General features: G+C 38.9%; 2 protein-coding genes across 12 annotated transcripts; one reads left to right on the forward strand and one right to left on the reverse strand.

The window, feature by feature from the left end:
* The first annotated feature begins 994 nt into the window (after positions 1-994).
* Positions 995-5,761, forward strand: LOC103706291 (putative E3 ubiquitin-protein ligase RHC1A). 11 transcript variants are annotated; one of them, XM_089925009.1, is made up of 3 exons: positions 1,032-1,259; positions 2,436-3,469; positions 4,170-4,564. In XM_089925009.1, exon 2 carries the CDS (start codon positions 2,465-2,467, stop codon positions 3,443-3,445), a length of 981 nt encoding a protein of 326 aa, XP_089781135.1. In that variant the 5' UTR covers positions 1,032-1,259; positions 2,436-2,464; the 3' UTR covers positions 3,446-3,469; positions 4,170-4,564. The 11 variants fall into 11 exon arrangements, with proteins under 11 accessions (XP_088559304.2, XP_008788577.3, XP_008788578.3 ...); XM_089925005.1 differs by lacking the exon at positions 4,170-4,564 and adding an exon at positions 5,367-5,761 and having other exon boundaries at positions 1,037-1,259; positions 2,370-3,469; XM_089925008.1 differs by lacking the exon at positions 4,170-4,564 and adding an exon at positions 5,367-5,761 and having other exon boundaries at positions 1,037-1,213; positions 2,370-3,469.
* Positions 5,762-6,913: 1,152 nt separating this feature from the next.
* Positions 6,914-21,581, reverse strand: GTB1 (global transcription factor group B1). Its single transcript, XM_008790352.6, has 17 exons — positions 21,110-21,581; positions 20,922-21,014; positions 20,676-20,808; positions 20,486-20,576; positions 20,162-20,315; positions 19,947-20,085; positions 19,581-19,842; positions 19,277-19,465; positions 19,062-19,172; positions 18,562-18,948; positions 18,201-18,311; positions 17,234-18,013; positions 15,493-15,634; positions 14,239-15,416; positions 13,910-14,119; positions 12,169-12,655; positions 6,914-8,035 (listed from the first exon to the last, which is right to left on the reverse strand). Exons 1-17 carry the CDS (start codon positions 21,141-21,143, stop codon positions 7,233-7,235), a joined length of 5,304 nt encoding a protein of 1,767 aa, XP_008788574.3. The 5' UTR covers positions 21,144-21,581; the 3' UTR covers positions 6,914-7,232.
* Positions 21,582-25,268: the final 3,687 nt, after the last annotated feature.

The following is a 25,268-nucleotide window of genomic DNA, read 5'->3' on the forward strand; positions in this document are numbered from 1 at the left end:
ATGGCCTTATAAAATATACAAGGCCTCTCAATCTATACAACCACCTAACAAAATCGAACATAATGTAAAGCAAAGTATTTTTTTCTCTTTAGAATAAGATAACAAGAAAAGGTCTTTAACGTAAGGCAATAAGTCTTCATCTTAACCTAATTCAAACACAACCACCATCCACATCCAAAATAGACAGCTTGCCAAAGTATAAATATTTAACTGCATCATAAATGTACCAAATTCTAGAAATATCTAATAAAATCTAGAAATCCACTAGAACTCAAATGCAAGACTTCTTCCTATCGTAGGCGGTCCGAGCATGCACATCACTAAGTATCCCATGATAAATATGAACTCAGAATCCCTTCAACATACACACCTACAAAATATTTTGAATAAATGATAGCATGAATCTAATAACTATACAAGCACATAACCAATAGAAGAAAAGGTAATAAGCAGCAACAATCCACCATACAATCGTATAAACAGATAGATATAAGCGACATTGCATGAAGTTGCATAATTATACCAATAGAAGAACAGACAAGATGGATCCTTTAGAAACATTGTAGCAAATGTTATTTCAAATAGTACTTGAGATTACGAGTAAGAGCGAGATAATTGGAACACTTGGATAAAATGAGAAAGATTCTACACTTTTCATAATTTCTGATGAAAGGCAAAAATTAATTACCATATCAACAGAATTAGGAATATAATTTTATATCAAAAAAAATTATATGAATTCTAAGACAATCAATTAGGAACTCTGCATCCTTACATTGATACCATATCGGCTACGATATTGTATTAGTTTGTATCGGTACCGGACACTCACCTGTGTGGTATAGCTATGGATAAGATTTATTTCTTTAATAAAAATTAAATGAGAAAACTGAGATGTTCCACCGGATCAGACGGTCATTAATTGATCGAGGGCGACACTGCACTCCACAGAGGGAGACAAAAAGGGGCCCAGCGGGTCAGCACAGTGTGTCCACAGGTGGACACTGGAGAGCAAAAAGGTCTCGTAGTCCTTCTCGATGCTTCGTCTCAATTCCCATCTGACCATCCCCAACCTCATTATTATTCTTTCTTCCCCCAATTTCCACCCCTTTATCTCCTCCCAACCCTAATCCAAACCCTTTGATAGGGTTTGGAGCCGCGCTCCTCTACCCCGATCCTCCACGGCTCCCCGTGGAAGCGGGTCTTTTGGGTGGTAAAACGCCTTCCTTGTGCACTGATCTTTGAGAATTTAGCACTGGGTGCGTGCTTTCTAAGTGTGGTCTCAGTGAATTTCTCTATCCGTTGAGTACATTTTATGTGGTATTGATTCCTTTTTTCTCGAGTTTCTGAAGGTCTTGATGCTCTTGTTTCTCATTTCTGATGAATTTATCTTGGATTTTTGGGTAAGTAGGTGAGACAGCATGTGTGAATTTTGGGGTTTCTTTCTCGGTTGTGGATTCCTGATTCTTGAGATGCTGAATCCGTTAGCGTCTTTGCGAACTAGTTCTATATTTTATTTCTGTTGTTCTGAAACATATGAATTTGGTTTTTGCAGTAGCAGTATAAAAGAATGGGTTGTACTAGCTAGGAGGAACAAGATTAAACATAAAAGTTTCAGATTTCATTTCTGGATACAGAAGATGGTAGCATTGGCATTTTGAGTCTTGATAACATCATCCTTCACGTTTACAAAAAACGCAAAATTGATGTCTGTGTTGCCTTTTAGCTGCTAAGTTCTAATGCTTACAGTCTTGCAAATGTGCTAAATTGCAACTTGTAGTCGGGCTCCTTGTGAACTTGCACAATTTTCCGTTACTAGATATTGTTGTTATAGTCGAATGTGTGGGTTTGTTGTATTTTCCCTGTAAGCTGGTGAGAGATTATATTTGTGTTTTTGGCAGAGGTGTTGGTTGAATTTGTGCTTTCATTTTCTTTGTTCTTTTAAGATGATATTTAATTGAATTTGGACTAGGGAAATTCTTTTTCTCATGCAGAAGCCTAAATACATGTTCGGAACAGTCTTCCACCTTTTAATCTTTTGGCTCTAAATTGCTTATTCCTTTCTCTTAAAATCCTTGTGCCTTCTTGATAAGTGGTTCTGTAATAAGGCTGAGCATGTTTCTTAATCCAAAACTGCATCCATGTACCTCATCTGTCTGCATTTTTGACACAGTCCAGTCCAGTCAATATCTAAGATGTCCTATCATGCAGACTGCTTGATGCTTGTGGTCAGCTAAAAACATAATACTATACAATTGATTTTGGGCATTTTCTTTATCATGCTGCAAATGTTAATTGATAGTCTAATACTGACTTCGCCCCTCTAGTTACTCATTGTGGGATTTTTAAAAATTACCTTGTTGCTGCAGAATTTTTGTTTGGAAGGAGCAGGAGACGAAATTTGACTGGAGAACTTTGTTTTGGGGGCTCTGCAGGGTGAGCGTTGACAAAGAGAACGTGGAAAATGTCAAGTGGAAACACACATTGGTGTTATGCTTGCAGGCAAGCAGTCCGTCCTTATGGGCAGGACATGATTTGCCCTTACTGTGATGGAGGCTTTGTGCAGGAGCTGAATGATATAGATGGGGGTGTCCCCAGCCCTTTTGATTTCTTTGGACTGGAAACCAATGAACACCATGGCCGTCAGTTTGGAATTATGGAGGTCCTGTCTAACTTGATGAGGCAACGGATGTCATCAAGGAATGGTGGCGTTGATGTTCGTGGTAGGCCTGGTACGATTGCAGAACATGGGATGAGATTTGGCTCAGGTCCCTGGCTGATCTTCCATGGCCAGCTTCCTGTTCGTGTTTCTGAGAATGGAGGTATTGAGGTCCTCCTTAATGGGGCCCCAGCGATTGGGTTGAGGCGTGCCAATATGGGGGATTACTTTGTTGGTGCAGGTCTGGATGAGCTGATTGAACAGCTTGCTCGGAATGATCGGCATGGCCCGCCACCTGCTTCACAGTCAGCAATTGATGCCATGCCTACTGTGAAGATAAACCAGAGGCATCTTCGTGGTGATTCACACTGTCCAGTATGTAAGGACATATTTGAGTTGGGATCTGAAGTAAGGGAAATGCCATGTCAGCATTTATATCACTCAGATTGCATCGTTCCGTGGTTGATCCAGCACAATTCCTGCCCTGTTTGTCGCCATGAGTTGCCACCACAGGGCTCTGGTGGTAACATTCACCGTCGTTCAAGCAGTCAAAATCAAAATCCAAGCACTGGTGCTAGAGACATTGAGAATAACAGTTATTCTGCAAGTAGGGAGAATGGTGGAGAAAGTCAAGGGAGGCGAAACCCGTTCTCCTTTCTGTGGCCTTTTCGCTACTCGAACTCTAGTTCTAGTTCTCACCGGAATGAATCAGGAGGAAGCAGTTCTGCTTCTGTTCATGAAGATGTTAACCAGATGAGTTATTCTGGGTGGCCCTTTGATTATTGAAATCTATCTTCAGCTGGTTTTATGGTAATTGTCCTGTCAACGATCATAGTATACTTCTGCAGTTTCATGGTCTGTTTTCAGCTAGATTCTACTATTTTCACTGTGACATGGAATTGACGTTTTCATATGAAACCCTTGTTCTATGGTAATGAAAAACTTTAAAGGTCTTTGATGGCATATCTGTCTTAAGTGTAAATGGTGGCTTTGTTTTTCTCTTCTGCATTTGCTTCTTATTGCCTTGGTTCCATGAAATGTGGTGCATAAGTATACCTTTGTTTACCTTATTTTCCTTTTGGATGTCTAGTTGGTTCATGAGAGCCTTAGCTATGATGTTTATACATGTAACAAGGAAAAAGCCTAATAATCTTCTTATGTTTAGTTGTTGCTTCTCTGTGTGTACCTGTAGTGATTTTTCCTGGAGGAGTTGCAAAAGAAGGTATTCTTGTTTGTGCCATTCATTATTGCTCCTTTTCTTCCTTTGTTTTTGATGCAATGCAAACAGGTGTTGTATCTTGCCCACGTATTTGTGCTTTTTTTTCATCAATAAGCGCTTGTGGCCCATTACAAGTCCAGGCAAATTGAAAGACTGAGATTTGCATTATCAACACAGTGCATATTAGGACTAGATGCAGCATATTTTGCAGACTCCAATATATGGGTTAACCAGTGCCTTTCTACTACTTATTGAATTATGATTTTTTTTTTTTTTTTTGGTTAAAAATAGGAGGGGAGGAGGAGGGACCAGCCCACCCGCGTAGCAGCCCCATTACTGAGCCCCCCTTCCACTAGGAAATGTTCGATACAGGTCGCAGGTTTCGCGTGCCTTCCCCGACCCGTGGGCTCACCCCACTGGATTCACCGCCTCACGTGTGGGTACGTCACCCCAGTGCCACCTTGGTACAAGTGGAAGGAAAGCATAACCGCCAACAAGCCAGCCGAGCGTGGGGCATCCGGTCCCCTAATTTAATCGACGCCCGTGCGTTTCGAACCCGGGCAACTTGGGCGGAATTATGATTTTTTCAATCATGAATAGGAAGCTAATTTATAATATTTAGAGTGCTTTCAAGTTAAAGATGGATTTTCTTAATGAATTAAGGCTTCTTTCTGAAATGATTTTTGCAATATGTTCCTTTCACAAGTGATTGGTTCTGCCAGATGATCTTGCTGGACTTTGCTATCCCTTGTGGAAGTCTAAAAGCCAGTGAAAGATGCATTCCTTGGCTTTTTAACATAGTTTTATTATGAGATTAGTTCAAGTGATTCTTCCTATTCTCGTTTTTCTCTCATTCCTAGTCCACTGTGCTGAGACAGCCCGCTTGATGCAACAAATAATAGGTTTGAATGTTCTGCATCTTCCAGATTGCTTGTTCTCTAATAAGAATTTGCGGAGCCAGTAAAGACCATAACAAAGAGGGGATCAATATCAATAATGACGGCTAACAAGCCTTCACCTTTCTAGTTTGTGGATGTATTAATTAGTTCTCTGGATGCTTCTTTATACCAAGGCCTTTGTCTTTGCCACTGGGGCTAACCCTTCTCCAAAGAACAAGTAGATCTTTTTATTTTGGTTGTGGGGTTTCCGATGCCTTTCACTATTTTGGTCGGCTGCAGACGGGTCACTTAGGTTGCAATTTACCTCTTTTATTTTCTGCACAAGTATGGTGGATTCATGCCAGCATTCGTACGCATACAAATTTATTTGGTTTATCTTCCCATATGGCATTCCAATACAGTGAGTGTACAGCTTTTGCATTAAAATGAAGATTCTATGCAAAATCTCTCATCTTTCATTTCTATTTCTTTCATAAACTTTGATGGATTTTATCAAACTTGATTCTGTGATCCAACCCTTATAGCTTTATAGTCTAGCAAATGAATGTTTACCACTCAGGAATAATTTGAATTTACCGTTATTCTACAGGTGATTAGAGCAGTGATTCCATTTCAATCGTGTGCCAACATGGGTTATTTTTGACTGCAAATCTTGTACAACCTTGGCTGTAGGAAATTTATATTTTTTATAATTCATGTATGTGGCAGTTCTTTATTTTGTGTGACTTGGCTTGTCTCTGATACAATTGGGTGATGGGCTGCGGATGTTTGTCAGGCCTATCAAAATCTGCCACATACCCAAGTTCTGGCAATTTTCATTCTAACATCTTGTGTTCTGGTGGATTTGCTACAGCTCTTGTTGATGCAAGAACTGGCTAGTTGGAGTTTCCCAAGTCTCTCCTTTATGCTATTTAAGCTGTTTAAAAAGTTAAAATCCTCCACATAACATTTGATTTATGGTTCGACTAGAATCTCAATTTCTCATAATGGTTGTTAATGCATGTTATGACCCTGAACATTCTTTCATTCTTTTTGAATGATTCGTCATCCCATGTCATTGCGGATATGGTAAAGATGCAGGTTGATCATGCTCACCATCTCAATCATATATTCTGGATGGAGAATGGGAGCACATCTTAGGTGGATGATAGGCTTTCCCTTTTACCTACAATTAAAGTTGTTTCTTATTCATGGTTGGTTTGACCTAAATGTGATGATAACTCTGCAATAAGCTATGTTTGTGTCCTTCTTGCCGATGTTTTTTTTTGTCCAATTGTGAGCTACTGATTTAACAGAAGTACAGATTTGTGTTGCTGTGGTATATTTTGCTCTTTGAGGCTCTGCACCAGGTTTTGCCCTTGGTGCATGAACAAAAATCTTGCGGGGAGGTCAATTCCTTGTGCTGTGACTAGGCATCCGATTTGTTTGCTCTTCCAAGCTCTCACAGCTTTGGTTATTCATCTGTGAGTTGCTATGAAGCTGCAAAGCTTGAGAGGAAAGTGCGACTGGTTTTGGGTCTTTATAACCCCCTCGTTTCATGGTTCTCTATTGCACCATTCCCAAATGCCGAATAAGAACTGCAAAGCAAAAAATAGGAATTGAAGAGTGATGTGTAGTAATATTACTAAAAGATGACCTTTTTTAAGAGTAATTACGGTCCATCCACCCCTCAAATTGACTGCTATTGATTTGTTAATAGAACATATTAACCATTTTATATAAAAAAATGTTTCAAGGCATGAAAATGCAAGATTGTTTGTGCGCGTCATCCCTCGCTGGTGCACACGGTGTAAACTGTTAAGCGTGCATGACAAAGTATAATTCTATGCTTAGTTATATACCAGAAACAGGCCAAACTTGTGAGAAATTAAACATAAAATGCATCCCAACATCCAAACCCTGGATATGTGCATGCGCATGTAACTTGGCATTGCAAAGATACGGCTGCCTCAAAGTCTACTCGATTCAGATATTAATTTTCAGAATCCCAAAAGTACAGCAAGTTTCTTCAAACGCGTGCATGGTGCAGCAATCCCATCACACGTCTTTTCTGTGCTGCTATTTATTACTTCCACTTCCAGAGCTTATGCAGTGAAATTGAAACTGAAAACCACACTGAACACCATTGCTGGTATATTGCTGTTGGGTTAATAACTTGCTCCATAAGAATACTCTTGCCATGTATCTGGTTCGAAATACAGGTGGACATTCTGGACAAGACAAATGTTCTAACCAAGTTATCTACCTCTATAGGTAATATCCAGTTTCAACAAGAAACTGATAATAGGCATACAACCCCAGTTAGACTATACAAACCCAAAAATTAGAGGACAAATGGAGTGCAAGGATAAAAAGGGCATGTAGAACAAGGCAGCTTTTTTCTGCATCCACAACAGCCAGATTATAAAAATGGAGAAGGAGCCTAATCTTCCTTTCTCGCTCCATAGATGCTCCCTTACCAGCCCCCGCTCCCCCCGGACCACCCACTTGTAGCATCTGCCTGTGGAGGAACCACTCTTTTCGAGTCACCCCCACCAAAACCAGAGTCTGACCCACCTGGACCTTTAGAGGCTGCTGCATCACCACCCCAGCCACCTCTCCCACTGGCACCACTACCGCCACCACCACTAAAACTGCCACTACCACCAGAACCCCACCCAGCACCGCCGCCACCGCCACCACTGCTATTCCCAGATGTCGCCCAGCTGCCACCGCCACCACTGCCACCATTCCCAGCAGCACCCCAGCCATTGCTGGGGCTGCCACCACTATTGCCACTACCACCACCACGGCCGCCTCCTCCCCAGACACTGCCTCCACCGCTGCCAGTGTTCCCACCCTCACTCCATTCTCCACCACCGCTACCAACCCCACCCCAACCACCAGTGCCACCATCTCTTCCACCACCATTCCACCCACTACCTCCACCACTACCAGCGCCGCTATTGCTTCCCCACCCATCAGCATCGCTACCAGTGCGGTTATTACCGCCCCATCCACCTGAACCACCACTGCCTCCACCTCCCCAACCGCCAGGGAACCTTTCCCTCCCAGGTGAATTTTGAACTTTGGCACCAGGAAAGCTGTTCAAGCCATCATCTTCATCCTTTGAACCTGAGCCCCATTTTGCAGAACCAAAATCAGAACTGCCAGCAAAATTGTTACCTCTTCCACGCCCACGGCCACGCCCTGGCCGAGGAAGCCCACTAGGATGGCCATCTCGAACACCACTATTGTTTCTGGAATCAAACCTGCCACCTTTTTTGAGATAAAGAAAATATAATTAGACATCTAATTGCATGTTGAGCCACTTTTGAGGAAAAGAAATATAGACATTTGCATTGTTGAACCACTATGCAATCATATGATCACTGTCATGAAAAAAAAACCTTTATGCTAGTAAAACCCATAGAAGCTACAGCAGATAATTCGCACTACCAGTAAAGTTCTACAGAATGAAAGACAGATACAGCGGAATTTACAACATCATCCTATTCTACCACACTTTTGTGCAAAACCAAAGCTTGGACAACATCCTTCGATGAACGATATGCCTAAAAGGATCTCAAGGTAGGTCCTCTAAAACTCAGAAATGAGTTCACCTACCAAATTCCTCAATCAGTATTATATCATTGACAATTGAGTCAACATTAAAAAGATAAAGCAACATAGCGGTCAAAGAACTCCAGCTAAAATTCTATTTAGAGACTGCTTAGCAAGCATCACTAAATAGAAGGTATAATGCAACTCGGTATCTGAATTTGCTGAAACCCAAACCTCTCTCTCTCTCTGTGTCTGTGTGTGTGTAAGAGAGAGAGAGAGAGAGAGAGAGAGAGAGAGAGAGTTTTCCTTTTTCCTTTTTTTTTAAAAGGGGGAGGGGCAAGGGGAGATGGTAGAGATTAGTAGATTGAAGTTCATAATCTAGGCATTGCCAAAGTTATTGTCAAAAGTGAGAACACTCCAAATAATCTTATTTATAGTTGCTAGTCATTACCACTGTTTACAAATTTATAAACCATTATCTGTTGTAGCTCTCTAATCTAGCAAAAACCACAGCTTTGGTCTCGAGTCAAACCAGTTGTTATATCACAATGCAACAAAAATAGGATCCCTCATCCTTCCATTGGTGCCTAACTCTTAGTAGCAGAAATCTTCTACCCAGGGCCATGCATCTGGTTCAGAATCTTGAAAAAGAATTACTACTCTGGAAGGGTACAACTGACACATTGTTGGAAGAGTTCAACTCTCATCAATCTTCAAAAATGGCTACCAAAAAACTTCCAAGCATCCAAGTATCCAACGCATATTCAATTGAGATACGTATCCAACACAGATTAGAGCTAGACATGAGTGTCCAAGTAACATTAGAACAGGCACCTGTTTCCTAAACGCTTCCTTACTAAAAGTGCTTCTAAAACATCCACTTCCCTGCCCCCTCACCTCCAGTCGATTCTGCAACTAAGGTCTATCCTTTCCAAACTAGCTATTCATCAAAATGCATAATTTTTTGATCATCCATGTCATCTTTCTTGAACTTCATGGTTAAGTGTAGTCCATTTACATTTTGTCCCCTTTTCTGCAACAGGACAGAATTCAACAGAGTATTTTTCACACTGGGAATTTAGGTCGCTCATGACTTTGCAAAGCCATCTGCATCACCTTAGTGATTCACTTAAGCATGTCTTTCATGATGAAGATCCATTGAGAATGGATCAAGATAAAAGATTAAACTACTAATCAACATACAACAAGTGGTTAGATAAGTTACTACAACAAGGTATGCAAATGAGAGGGCCGGGCTCAGTCATGATGGCACCAGCCATTTTAAGATTGGAAAGGGCATAGGGTAGACATGCTTAGCAGGTTAAGGTACCCCATTATGATGATTGTGACGGTTGCAATGCTGCAGTAAATTCCGCATTTGACCTTGACGTGCATAACTACAAGACAACTTAGGCTTAAAGACATTGATAATGGATGGGAACAAATGGCTCATTTGGACAAGCAGATTGAGAGGTACAAATACATGAGGTCAATTGAGGAATAGCTCATAACAATGTTCAAAAACATGGTTTAGCTTTCAATTTCGATTGGGTTCGTGGAGTGTTGGTTTCAGCAATTTTGACGGTTTCAGAAGTTTTGCTCCTAGTTTCAGAGTCTTCATTTTTTAAAGTTTTAAAAAAAGGAAAAGAATAAAAAAAACCAAGAAAAATTAATGCACAACATTTAAGTATTCTTTATTTGTGTAGTTTTGCCAATTTTAAGCTAAAGCTAGTATTACCTATAAGTGAGATGGTGCCATCTAGTGCACTTGGTAAGTCTTAGGAGGTTGGCACCAAGGACCTGGGTTCAAGTCCTACCCTCACCCTGATTTCGGCCAGAAGCTTTTCCATCCTATTTCACAATATATATATACATGTAGATAATATGCATTACTTATAAGTGAATTCATTAAATATGCTGTATTCTGTACTGTGAATAATTATCATTTGCTTCTTGAACTTTAATTGTTCAAAAAATATTACTTATGAAGCTTTTCACTTTCTTCACCTAAAAAAAATTCACAAGTATATTAAACTTTGATATTTCTTGCATATTTTTTAGGTTAAGTGGCTACTTAATCAAATGCATGTAATTATAGTGTTTTTTTCTTTTATATAAAAAATATATTATGGCTATGAAACATCTTGCATTTAGTTCTCTATTATTTATAAAGTAATATATTAAGGGGCCTTCTCAGAGGTATCAACCCATCAAGGATTATGTTCTCCATCTTTGAAATCATTGAAAGTTGATATTTAATGGTCTATGTACTAAAATATTTTAAAAACCCACCAGAACATAACATTAGGCACCAAAAAAATGACCAGGAAACACATTTATGGGCTGTTTTGGTGAATTTCAGCTCAAACGAGTGGAAAACACCAAAACTAGTCAGTTTCAGACTTTCCGTCAAAACATGACTGGCACCCGAAACTGGGGTTCACTTTCGGTTCAGTCTCGGCCGAGCCAAAAGTCAAATTTGGCTTATAAAAATAAGCTCGTAAATTTCATGCCAAAATACTAACTATGAAAATTCTGTCAGTTGAGCTTCAATAAGTTTATTCTGGCAATTATAAGAAAGAACATAGGCATCAGCTCGATATAGTATATTTGTCTCATAATGACATGATAATATTAATCATTGCTTAGATTTTGTTAAGCTGCATCACTAGTATAGTCCTTAGCAATGCACTTCTCACATGAGAATGATATTCAAATTTTTGTGATGTATCCTACATTCTGAGTATGTTTATAGAAGAGTAACAACCAGCATGTTCTAACTTGAAATCCGCTAGATAGATTACCATTATTGTGTTTTATATATAATAGTAAACAGTTGATAGCAACAGATAGTTTAACAGATAATAGTTGCTTGATAGTTGACACTGACTGTTTAGTATTATGGCAGTGATTTAGAGGCAACTAACTACGAAGGTTCCACGATACGCCAGAAACCAAAAGAAACCTATATGGTGAAAGCTACTTAGGTTGGATTAACTCAAACCGGTATTTTGGACTGGGTTACGCCAACAGATACCTAACTTAAGTTGGACTTGGGTGCAATAATGTCAACCAAATCTCAAGTCTAGTCAGGTTTAGGTTGAGAGCATCGGTGAACTGACAACACCCAACCAAACCCAAGTTTCTAATGGTAGCACACCATGCCCAAGTCTGACTCTACGTAAAGCTCCTGACCTGATCAAAAAAAACAAACTTCACTAATATTTCTACAACTAAAGTCCCAACCAGCTCAAAATTTTCTTGGGTGGACTGACTCAACTTGACCCAGCCTATATTGTATTTGGGTCGAAAATTTTAGAGTACGGTAGGCTTCGAAATGTCAACCAAATGTCAAGAAGTGCTGGATTCAAATTGCAAGTCAGGTGATTTGTTACACCCAAACTGGATAAAAACTTTTTGAATGATAGCACATCATACCTGTGCCTAACTCATATCCTATGTAGGATTGAATACTCTCATAATCATGAGACCTCCATGGATGGAAAAAATTTGGGCACTCATATAAGTAGTTGGCAGACACCATACAAAGAACCAAAGCAAGAATCATAATTAATCGAAACTATGCTGATAATTTCAGGTAACAAACATCAAATTATTTTACACTTGAAATCAGATATCAGTGATCATGCATAAACCCAAGAGCATTAAAATTCACCAGGTTGAAAATTTAGTTTCTGGGATGAGACAGACTTCCACAGGGATGCCACTCAATCATGCATACAGAACTAGCCATCAGAGCATTACATTTTTCAAGTATCAATGCATAAATAGCTTCCTTTGTTACTTTCATGAAAGTTAATATGCACCAAATCATGGTTTCTACTCACCTATTCTTGTTCCTGGGTTAGAAGACCTTTCCCTGTCTGAACTTGTTTGGCCTCTCCAGCCATCATTACTGCCTGCTGAACCACTCCCTGCAGATCCACTTCCAACCCAGGAAGGGCTTTTCATTGGTACCATTGCAGCAACTGTTCGGAGAGACAGTCCAGCATCAGGTGGTGGTTTGTCTATGTTTTTCTGGAAATATGCCACTAGGCGATCAATGTCATCGAAATCTCTCTTCCGAAACCTAAAGCCCTTGGGATACAACCCAATATATTCATGATGTGGATTTGAACTCCTTATGTAGGACAAAATAAAAGTTCCTGGATGCTCATGAGAAATGCCAAAACAATAAACAATCCTCATTGGGTTCTCTGCTTTTTCTGCCTTTAGCAGCTCATCAATTTCTGCTTTTGTGCCCCTCCTGAATTTGCGATATGCAAGCATATTTTTCAAGTGATTTACCAATGGATCAACATATCTATCCATCACCTGGAAACAGATCAGCAATCAAATGTAAGAAAAAGAACAGATGAATCTAACAGATAAAATGCATCTACACCCACAACACAGATGAAAAAAAATAAAGGAACAAATGATCAACTATAAAAAGCAAGTATAATAACTTTCCATCTATACTCAAAGCTGAAGAGTCATTAATTAAGAAAATAGAACAGGCATTAAAAGCACTAGGACCACTACAGAAAGAAGGTATCCAAGATTTGCCTCACCTCATGTCTCAGAGGAGGAAATTCAGAGCACCTTGACACTTGCAGCCAAATTTCCACAAACAAAATACGTCTTGGATGATGACACAGTTTGCACATTATGTTATCCCTCTTATGGGAATTAAAGACATTAGAATCCAATATTTTCCACTTTTAACAGGAGAAGACTGGTCTAGACTATAGTTTCACATGATGTATATACACCCAAATGTTAAGCTTAGGTGTGGTAGTATCTGCCACTGCCACAGTATAATATTTACCTCAACATCAGTAAAGTAGGTCACTTCAGTAATTTTCTTTAAGATGTACACTTTTGATGCACGCAATGACGGTTTCTTGCCAGCATTTATATTTTTCCCCCTTATCAGAAGATTCAAATGAAATATTCACTTATCCTTGCTTAATTATTTTTTTTCCAGTATCTCATATATTTCCAGTGTAAAAAAGGAAAAATAATGAAGTTGTTCCCTTGGCATCAAGAGTTCAATTGCCTCTACTTCTTAAATGGTGACCAGGAACAAATAAAGGAATGTCTATCAACCACCGAAACCATGCTGTTACAATAAGCCACATTATATTTTTTTTCTCTTAACCTGTCTCAATCTTAATGATGCTAATGATGCAGTTTCTTAGGTTCCATTTAAGAATATAGCTAGCCTTCTGCAACTGCAGTGCATAAAGCCAGCATTTTTCTCCATGCAAGTCCAACTGACATTTATATATGTCAACAAAACATCATCTTTAAGAAAAATAAAGTTGGTCCAATCATGCAATTCAAAACAAAATATTACAGATTTGGAATTTTCTATCAAAAATAAAATGGTTGCTTAATCTACTGGTGGCAGAATTCAACTTTCATAGCAAAAAAGGAAATCTAATAAACTTAAGACAAATCTGTACTAACCAAGATAACTAGCCTTCTTATTCAATTATCCATAGATGGTATTAACTTAAAAATCAGGTTTCACAATCTTAGTATAGCATTACTGGAGTAATCTCTAGTCCATGTCATACTAACCTCATCAAGATCTTCAAAAGTGTCTTTATCAATCGTTAACGTTTTCCCCAAACGAAGCAAGCTTGTGATGTCCTTGTGATCTTTTCCACCTTCAACAATATCTTTGTGAGCATAGACTCCATCAAATATTTTCAAAGTCAAAGTCAAAAATGATGGCCCTTTAGAGCTTGGGCGGATAATGCCCTCGCCAGCTTCCTTGTCAGAGAGATACTGTTCCAATGCATAATTGAGTGCTTAGCTTTGGTAACGTATTACAGCACATTACATGTGACATATAAAAACATAAAGTGATACATGGAATTACATATCTAATGGCATAACAAACATACCTCCATTGCTTCATCAGCTGTCAAATTTTGAAAACGGGGATGAACAATCATTCTTGGCTTAAAATGCTTCTTCGCAAGTTCCTTTTCCTTGCGGGCCTTGTCTTGGTCGCTACGTAAACTAATCTCATCTTCATAATAATAAGGATCACGGTTACGTATAAAGTACAGTCTTTTCCGTAGCTCACTGGATTTGCAGGTCAAGTATACCACAAATCTATTTTTGTTTACATTCTTAATCTTGCAGGTAAGTATGTCACCTTCCTGTATTTGCAACCTCTCAGGATCATATCCATCATCAGAGATGTCATCTGCCATAATCAACCCTTTCAAACCAGAATCAAATGCACAAATAATCCGGTTGTCTTGTATATGGCGAATGGTTACCTGAACAATTCTTCCTTCTGAAATTGTATCTTCTGTTTCACCAGAAAGCATGGTAAACTCCTCCTCAGGATTTGGATCCGTGTAAGGCATCCGCCAGTCTTGAAATCCATTTAGCAACTCCATCTTTATATCATAAAGGGTTTCTCTTTTCCTAGTACCATACTGCCTGAAAAAGCTATTCGCATATTCATCAATGTCAAGCACTTTAAGCATATGTGGCCTTTCCCTTACATGTTCAATTGCCATCTCCTGTACATCATCATCCATCTCATGTGGTTCCTGCGGAGCATCCTCAGCATAAACATCCTTAGCCAAATTTTTTGCCAGATCATATGACTCTGGATGAATTCTAGTGTCATCCAAGAGGTCCATAATATGACTACTAGCAGCAGCTGCCCCACTCCGGCGTACACGCAAAAATCCTACAGCATTAATGAAAACCTTCTTTCTCAGGATTTTCCCCATTGGAATCTCTTTGCGGTTGAAAATGGACCCAGCCCTTACAAATGCTCTCTGTAGAGCAGAAGCTTTCCGTGGTCCAAGGCCAGAAACAAATTGTAGAGGAGCAAAAAGCCATTCATGGCTTGCAGCTAAATTTACATCAATACCCACTTGGTTGGTTGCATCTACCATTACCTGTTCAACCACCTCATACTTCTCATCAGAAGTAAGAAAATGTTCTAGCAGACAAAGTTTCCATGACAAAATCTCTTTTCCTGGTCCACAAAGCGTTGCAACCATTGCCAAAGGATTTTGAAGGTAACGCCCAAGAGCCACAGCACGTTTCACAATACCTGAAAGAATATAGGTATATATTAGGAAAAAGAAAAATGTCACTGAATCAACAATTCATGATAGAGCTGATCTTACCTGGCTGCCCAGGTAGTTGATCTGAAGAAACCCGAGAGTTCTCATATAGGCGAGGCAGAGATTCATCACCAAAAACAATATGAAAATTTTCTATTTCTCCACTAACATCCCTCGGATGATCTTCCACTATTTTGAAAATAACCTAATTGGCAAACCATAAAACACGTAAACGATAAGTGCTAGCAAATATAGAAGAATCATCTAGAGTCTAGACACTGTTGAAATGATAATCTAAACCCATAATAATAAATATAACAGGCATTGACTAACTTTGGATTTCATATTAACTCCAGAATATGTTGACTGTGAACATAGATGTCCTCAACATAAAAAATAATACAACATCAAGCAAAGTTTACCGTCTCGATGCCGGACCTCATATCGGTACCATTCTATTACAATGTCGGTACGTAGTTAGGTACAGTACAGTTCAGCGTACCAAATATCAGTACATGATGGTAAAGCATACTGGTTCGATACCGGTACGATATGATATGTTTGGTACAGTATGATACTGACCGGTACAACAAACCTTGGCATCAAGTAACAAATTAACCTGATTCAATTGGAGGTAGCGAAGAAGAACCACATTGTATGCCTTACAGTAAGGAAAAAGTGTTTCTTTTGACAAAATTTCCGTAGCATTTATATTAATATAAGTCAGACAATGGTAACATACGGTTACCAAGATTCTAAGAACATAATTCTTCCAAAATAGCAGAATAATACAACCTATTCTCACAGTCCATTCTCTTTAACTAATCCATCATCCCCACATAGTTTTAGGCATATAATTATCCAATTAGCATAGACCCACCAGTCTGCAGGTAAATTCACAAAGTACAGTTGAAAAGTTAAGGAACAAATGCAAAGACAATAATGCCTAGCAAACCAACTTTGATACGATCTAGTTAACTGAAACTGATCAACAAGTTACTTCATGCAAGTATAGCAATGCCACCATTTTATCAGACCTGACAACTACTCATGAGATGTAACCAACCAGTTCATGATCATCGGAGCAAAATGTTCCAATTGGAGAACATGATGCACTTCTTGCAGTCCATTCAACTGAAAAACTAAACTCAGAGAAGTCATCCCAAGATCTTCATCAGCTCCACAGGTGAAGCCAACAAAAAACCTAACCCTAATCCCAACACACACCATTTAAATAAGACAGGTAAAGTAGTCGATGCAGATTTTTTTTGGTCACTACAACGGATAAGCAAATAACGAAATGGTTGATGCATCCAATATAATTATGCATTTAAAAATTATATTTGAAATCCAAACAGCACTAATGCAGGAGTAGTGCCAATTTTGGGTGGTAAAACCTCCATTATTGGCAATTTTAAACTACTGAGCTTGGAACCGATTCAGCATCTACTATAGAATTGATCTATTGAGGACTTCCCAACTTAAATAATTAGTCTCGTGAAGAAACTCTAGCTACCTCGTTAACCATAATAAGCAGTTAACCATAGAAGAACCTCAAACATGTAACAAAATTATTCTCTTATTAAGAAAAAAAATCATAGGAGCTCATGTGACAAAAAATTTAAAAAAAAAAAACAGGATTGGTATGTTAGTAGGCTACGCTAAAAAGCAACAGAGTTCTATACGCGGACACCAACATAGAGTATATATTCGCAGCAGAGTATAGAATCCATATACCAACGCAATAATCAACTCAACAGGAAACTGCTTCAGATAGGAACTAAACCAGTTATATCTAGAGTACCTCGTAGATGTCATCCTTAAGCTGCCTACAGGACAAGTTTGCCGCTCCAACACAGACAGCATGAGGCTGGTGGTCAGTCATAAACTTCAAGACTCGTTGCTGGTCATTTTTCTTGCGTTGTTGCTCAGCGACCGCCTGGGACCGAGAACTAATGGAACCAGCATATAGCACATCCACCATTTCTCCTGCTGAATCCAACATAACAAAAGTAGTTGCTGGTTTTCCAGGCCCCCAACAGCAAGCCATAACTCTTAACTCAGATTCATCCTCAGAATCATTGTCAGCATCCTTGCGCTTAAAAGGTGCAACAGAGACTTTATTCCACAATTGCTTTCCATATTCCATAAGAAGCCAATTCTTAGCTCTTGCAGCCAGCAATGATCTAGCTTCCTTTTCCAGTGAAGGAAGAATATAGGTAAAGAATGAGTCTTCCAAAATCATTTTGCGTTGCTCATTCCAAAGCTGAGCAGACCTGCTGACACATTCACTTAGATAAACTTCTTTAGCATCATTCAATAATTTTTTCTGTACATCTTCTGATAATTTTATTGTAACTTGAAGGAGCTTCTCTTCTTCAGCTTTCTGAATAAGAAGCCACTGTGCATCCACAAACTTTGATAATGGCTTGTTTCGCAGCCACTTTACACCTGAAAGTTGGTGATAGGGATCGATAGTGACATTTCCTTCAGGTGTAGGGCTTGTTGAGACAACAGCCTTATCCATAAAAGTAGTGCGGACATGCTTCCTCACGATAGGTTCACAGCTAATCTCAACTGCTGCCTGCATAAATATATATATATAAATATATATATATATTATAATAATAATAAAAGAAATTAGTGAAGAAAAGCAAGCTCAAAAGCCATCATCCAGGGAAAACAAATAATTTGCAGAATATGGATCACGATGTATATCTATGTAGAAAGGGGGGCATCTTAACTCTAAGAACATAAAAACAGATGCATACCATGTGCCTTGCACCTTTCAGTACATCTTGTGGAGTTTCAAACATTGCACATGTAAAATTTGCAGCTATCTCTTCAGGAGTTTGCTTTCCATCTTCCAGTTCTGGTAAGCCCTACAGCAAAGAGAAAATATACATAAAATTACTTATCATTAAATAAGAACATATATATATTCAGGACATGCTGCAGTTACAGGATTGGAAGATCGCACACAGGCCCCAGTGATACACAGTGTCAGTAATATAGCAAGAGGTAGAGTGCATGCCTAAAGAATCTATAGACAATTTTGGAAAAGCACATCACCACCCCTTTATATCCCTTATACAGTCTATCCAAAAACAGTCAAAGAAAAAAAATACAAACCACTTCTTCTCGTGACAGAAGCAATCCAAACTGCTCGGATTTAACACCAAACTTGTTTGCGACCTCCCAGAGGCCAGCCTTATAACAAATGCTATATAAAGATTTCCTTTTTGGCCTTTTAAATTGTCCTTCCTCAATATCAACTTCCCCAGGAGGAAAATGCAAATTAAACTTTGCATCAACATCATCAACCTCTCTCTCCGATTGTGCATCATTAAGCGCGTCAGTGACTGATTTATAAAGTTGATCATTCAATTCCAGCCTCGTCATATCATAAACTCTTCTTTTTTCCTCTTCAAAGCGTTTACTATAATATGTCTGAAGAGCACTCTTCCGCTTCTGAAGAAGTAACCACTTTTTGTCCAAGTTATGAACAGCCCAGAGAACCTGAAAATGAAATGGAAGGGCCCCTTTAGCAACTTGATATAGAAGCAAGCCGCTGATGATGTTCATTCAAATATTCAATTATTGAGTTTGCCCATGAATAGATATCTGACTACCTTATGCCACCTCATTCTGTGTGGTGCTTCTTCACCATCTTGCGTGTTTGCATCAGAATCTTTCAATAGACTACCACATAACTCCTTCCGGTACATAGCAATGAAAGGAATCTGAACCAGCAATTGCAGAAATTTTGGTAATCAGATGCCCTTCAAGAATTTACATTCAATTGCCATATTAATGGATTTGTATTATATGCTATAGAGATTCTTACATCAAGTTTTTGCACGTGCATCATTGTCAAGACATTCCCAATGTCCTCCTTAGAAATTTCCTTGACTACTTGATCCTCCCCAGCTAATTGTGAAATACCATCACCAGTAAGCTGGTTATATATCCAGGCACTCTCTTCCTCTATACTCTTATCATCTGTAGGAGGCGGCCCTGTAATATCCTCAGATAGCTGAAAGAGAAAAGCACCCCGCAACATTAAGTTCTATTCTAAAATCAACCAAGAGGTTTGTGGCATGTTTTGCCAAATCAAATTCTGCAGATGAAAGCAGGCAATCTATCGTTACCTGAATCCTCTCAGGAATGTCAGTTTCTCGTATAATGTCATCCTTTGCTGTCATATATTTTTCTGAAATAATAAATGGCTCAAATTCATCTTCTAACCTCTTTTCACCCCACCCAGCAGACTCACCAGCACCCCTTGCAAGGCCTTGTTTTCGAAGCATCAACAGCTCATCAACATCCCCAAATATCTCATGAGCTTCCTGTAAAGCAGATGATGAAACACCCAATGCCTGTCTCGGCCTCTTTTTCTTCAGCTGCTTCCTTCTACAAGAAACACATTACCATTACTAATGGAAAATAGAGGATGAGGAATTGATGAAACTGCCAAGAAAACCAAAATTACAGATGTAAAAGAGACAATAGCATACTTTACAGGGGCACCAGTCTCATCAACTTCATCCTCATCGACAATGAAATCAGCCATTTCATCTTCCTCACCAATGACATCTGCATCTTCCTCCTCTTCCGGTTGCTCCTCTTCTTCCACAATATCCTCCAGGCGTGCCGCTGGAAAAATTCCAGTTAAAACTTAGTGACTGATGTTATATCCAAGGTCCTGATTGAGAAGAAACGAGATACTTACCATCATCATCACCAAACAATTTCTGCTTAAGTTTTTCCTCAGCAGTCCGGCCGCCTCGACTATTTCTATCAGATTCTTCTTCATCCGAAAACCCAGACAGCTCCTCCACCTTGGTATCCCTTCCTGCCTTCCTTAAGCGCCTATATGATGTATCCTGATAATGTTTTCAAGCAGTGAAAAAGCATGAGGAAAGAAACCCATAATCAATCGCAAGTATCAGAACTGCAATTCAAGTGCGCAACTAGCAAAAGTTCGACTTATTTTCCATCAAAATAAGTGGGGAAAAACTATGAATAGAGGGAACAGCAAGCTCAGAAAGCATACAGGCTTGGGCCGACGGAAGCCAGTGATGTTACTTTCCTGAATCAACTCGTAGTCATCCTCATCAAGCACATAGCCTCCTCTCTCTGACTCTCTGAATTGCAAATAGGACACATTCAAAACCTCAAGTTTTCTGCAAAAACTCGTAATTTTTTACAATACAATAACAGGAAAAAGATTAATCTGTGTTTACCTTCTCTTCCTCTTTTTCTTCTTCCTGTGCCTTTCCTCATCACTCTCTTGCTTCTCTTCCTCTTCTTCTTCCTCCTCCTCCTCGGCATCATCCACTATGAAACCATCTTTCTCGTACTCATCCTGACCCTCTTCTGCTCACAATAGGATGCCATTGGACCCAATAAAACAGCAGTAACTATCTCGCCCTAGAGTACCAAACCATAAAACCTTAATGTCACGCAAACAAACTTAGCGGAAACCCTACCTTCCTCCTCTTCCTCATCGTCGTCGTCCCTCTCATTGATACCATCGTCATCCCTGTCCAAAGCTCGTGAATCCTCTTCCTCTTCGACCTCCTCTACAAAAATTCAGAAAATGAGAAATTATTTGAAAAGAAGAGAACAAACTTCAAATCGAGAGGAAAAATAAACAAAACGAGCAAAAATTCGCAACCTTCGTCGTCGGAGACGATCGCTCTTCCACCCATCTCGAAGAGGAGCTGCAAAAAAAGAAGAAACTTTGATCTGAATCCCTAACCCTAGGCCACGAGAACAACGAAGGCGTATCAGGAAGTCGTGCCGAAGAGCCCAGGGATTATATAGAACAACCCCCACCCCCACGGTTCCCTAGATTTTGCGAGCGAGGAGGAACGGATTTAGGGTCTCTGGAGACCGGAAAACGAGAAAAATCGCAGCCCTAAGACCCGGCGGCGAGCGGCGAAATCGGCAGCGCGGAAACCAGGAAGCAAACCCTAACCCCAGATTCTTCGAGAACGAAACGATAGGTTTCGGTTTTCGGGGGAGGAAAAGAGGAGAAAACCCCTAACCCTAGATCTCCGAGACGCAACAATGGCGAAGGATCGAAACGAAAGGGCTGGAAACCAACATTAGAAGACGGCGGTGAGCGATACTGTAACTTCAGAGAAGAAATGGTAACGTATGAAATCATCGGATGTATATATTGAAAATAGTAACTACCATCTATACCCCCACAATCATCCGTTGTTTTACATAAGTGCCTCTACGCGATTGCTGAGGGGGTCCTCGTTTGTTTCGGTAGAGCTTTAGGACGTGGGTAGAGATGTAAATATGGATAAGGAAGCGGGATTGTTAAGGAAAACAGGAGGTTATTTAGAGCGACAGGGTGGAATCTTTTACACCGGAACCGTTTGGTTCGCGAGGAAAAGAGGAAAAAAAAGTGTGGTCAATAAAAAAATAATAAAATATTTTTTTGTTTAATTGAAGTTTTTAAAAAAAAAAAGTAACGAAAAAGTTGTATTTTCATGAGAATATAATTCCTATATTTCATTGGAAAGTCTTTTCCATGAGAAACATGGGAAAGTTACTTTTCCATGAGACAGAAATCACTCTATTTTTATTTTTTCCCAAAAAAGTCCTTCAGCATTAAAGAAGCATTAAAAAGACATTAAAAACCTAATTTTTATTAAGGGCATAATAGAAATTATACATAACTTTTCTAGAAAAGTGGATGGCCAACCAAACATAAGCACTTTCGAAATTTATCACTTTTCCATAGTCAACCAAACATGCCAAAAGTACTTTCCTAAACATTCTTTTTCTAGGAGGGAAAATGCTTCCCGTGAAATAAACGAGCCCATAGTATTTGGACTGAAGGATGAGCCGGTTCAGGGAGTGAGAATTAGAGCGGACCTGGAAGTGCGAACCAGATTGGGTCAGGTCAAGCCGATGGTAGATTGGGTGGTTCGGACCATTTTTGGAACCCACATGTAAAGGTGGTGTGAGCTAGTCTCGACTCTCGGGTCTCATGAGCTAAATCCATATTAGTGAAGGCTTTCTTCGCTTGGCCTCCACTTGCCACAAAAATATTAGGCTTGCCTATCTTCCAAAAACTTTAATGGTTGAATTGAAAACTTAATATTCTATCTCAAACAGGAGAAGCAGCAAAGGGTGGAGTATGTTCTTTTTCTTTTGGGAGAAAAAAGTGATTTCTCCCGCTTCATTTACTGAAAAATTAAAATGGACAAGGTAGTTACATAATATCAAACTCATCACTGGTGATTCATAGGTCATGATAAATATTAAGGGCAGGAGCTTTTAGAAACTTAGGTGATGACCCTTTTTTAAATTTAATTTTGGGAAACTATTGAAGATATAACATTTTTGCATCTGGCCCAATTTTCAGTCAAACAAGCTCCAATCCTGAAAAGCCAATACCTGCGCATGATCTGCCAATATAATATTCCAAATTTTTTGGATATATGGTGACATTTAAGCCTTCCACGCTGTTTCGCATGATTATAGTAACACTGGGTTCATTGGTCTCTTCAAATATAGCATAATTAACATTTACTATAAATTGAATTTGGGTTTTGCTGCTATCCTTTTTAAGTTTCCCTATAAACACACAATCTTGATCATAGATTCAAGAACGAAGGGTCTAAAATGGATGACTAGATAACAACCTATAGTATAGGTGACCAAAATCAGGGGTTTTGTAATTAAACCAAATTTATCTCTTCTCTGACCCCTCCGCTCTATTATGCCTCCGATCGTGCCAATGGACGCACCACCGCTGGTCATCTGTCCAAGAAGTCTATCACAGTGCCCACCATTGATTCAAAAGGATGGCAAGGTCTTTATGGTAGGACACCATGAATTGCTAGAATCCGACAAAATTCCATCTACCGGCAATACCGGTGAAGAATTCCCTGGAGGTCGTCGGGGGGTCGGGAGGCCTAGCATCAGGTGTCTCAATGTCGACAAAGATGGCGTCTTTGTGCTCCTGGATGAAGGACTAAGAAAGCTACCATAAAGGAAGTTACGTTGCCGCCGCCGCCATTGCTGAATTCTCCTTCCACCATCACCACCTTAGTCTAGCCTTACTTCTCAAACTTCCACCACCGCAGCTAGTGAAAAGGGGACAGAGCAGTAATGCACTAGGGCATGACTGGTTGCCACTTTGCCTTGCAATATACCCTTTATCAATCACTAGTTAGGATCCTTACTTAATTTCTATTAAAAAATAATATAAAAGCACCATGGCAAAACTCAGTGAATTTGTTTTGAAGGATGCTATGCCAGGCTGTGGATAATAGACAGAAAGTTGTAAAGAAAAGAACCAATACACCAAGTAAGCTCTATGAGACCTCTTGACACACAATAAACATATCTAATCACATGGATTCAGTTTGCCTGAGCCATGGAAGACTTCTAAAAACATGCATAAATAATTATATAGCCTTTCTAAGTGGGGCTAGGCTACTAAACTTAAAAAATTGTCTGCTTAAGTCTGGCCAATAATCAAGCTCTATGTTAGCTTAAGCATATAATTACTCGGCAACCCCAATAAAATGCTAGCTCTCAAGCAAGCATGGACTTGACAACCAGAAGGGCACCCTTCGTTGTACATAACTCAGCCGTATGCATTATTAATAATTGCATGTATTATAGGACTTTTGAATTTGTTGTTTCAACTTTTATTATTGCTTATAATTTTTTTTCTTAGGGAATTGGCTGCTCACACTACCCTAGCACAAGCACAGCTAGCTACATCAGAATCAAGTAAGCAACGCAAAGCAAAAGAAATATATGACTGCTGAGTCTAAAAAAACTTCCGAAGTGGTGCGCAGTGAAGGAGGCAATCCAGTCAGTAGCTTGGTTCGCCTTCCGAAGAACTTGTATGGCATTGGTATTGTTTTCTATTTTTTATTTTCAAAAATCCAAGAAGAAAATAAACTAGGTTAAACAATATGTACGACGAAACAATCCTGTTTTTCAAATTGCCTGTACAATCTATAAAGTTTCTGATAGCAACAAAAAGAGCAAAAATAAAAGAAAGGAATAACAAATATTTTTGTATGAGTGCAATCTTTAACGTCAATCTACATGTAGTATTTCACTAAGGCGACAATGTCAAACATGCCTCGGTGACTTTAACTTAAATTGCCCAAGCACGTATACTTAGAGCAACTTGATCTACTACAGTAGTTAACATCATTCTCCTCACTACTTACCCTCTATTTCTCCTTGTCATTGATCATTATACAACGATGATAATTGATAATGGTAGTCAATTATATAAATTACAATGATAAAAATTATCTAGATTTAAAACCTATTTTACAATATAATACCGATCTCTGTGATATACCCTTGCATGAGGTGTACATATAAAGTATGCATGCTCGTCAAAGTTTTAAGCATTTTTTATTTTCTCTGCATTTCAACAATTTTTGTTTCAATTCAAGCTCTTTCTATAACACTTGTCATTATTTTTGTTAAAATATTTTTAAAAAATAATTATATTTATTATATCTTAGAATATTTATTATTTATCTTTCAGTAAACAAACATATGTAATGCACATGGTAGAATATAACCATTTGAATCACTGTAAAATAACATTAATATTTCCAGGAACTACAATCTGCCAAAATTTTCAACTATTTATTGAAAATTATTCTTGCTGTCACAAAATTTGATTTTTAAAATATTTTTTATTGAATGTCCATAATTGATATATAATAGCATAATAAATCCTTTTCCAGATTATTATAATATTGTTTTTTTTTAGGTACAATAGCGGCTCATATATGAATGCGGCCTAAAAAATCAAAAAATAAAAAAAAGCA

This window comes from Phoenix dactylifera, chromosome 8 (assembly GCF_051530095.1).
Source record: "Phoenix dactylifera cultivar Ajwa chromosome 8, Ajwa_hap1_PhDact_Kaust_v1.1, whole genome shotgun sequence".
Classification (NCBI taxonomy): domain Eukaryota; kingdom Viridiplantae; phylum Streptophyta; class Magnoliopsida; order Arecales; family Arecaceae; genus Phoenix; species Phoenix dactylifera.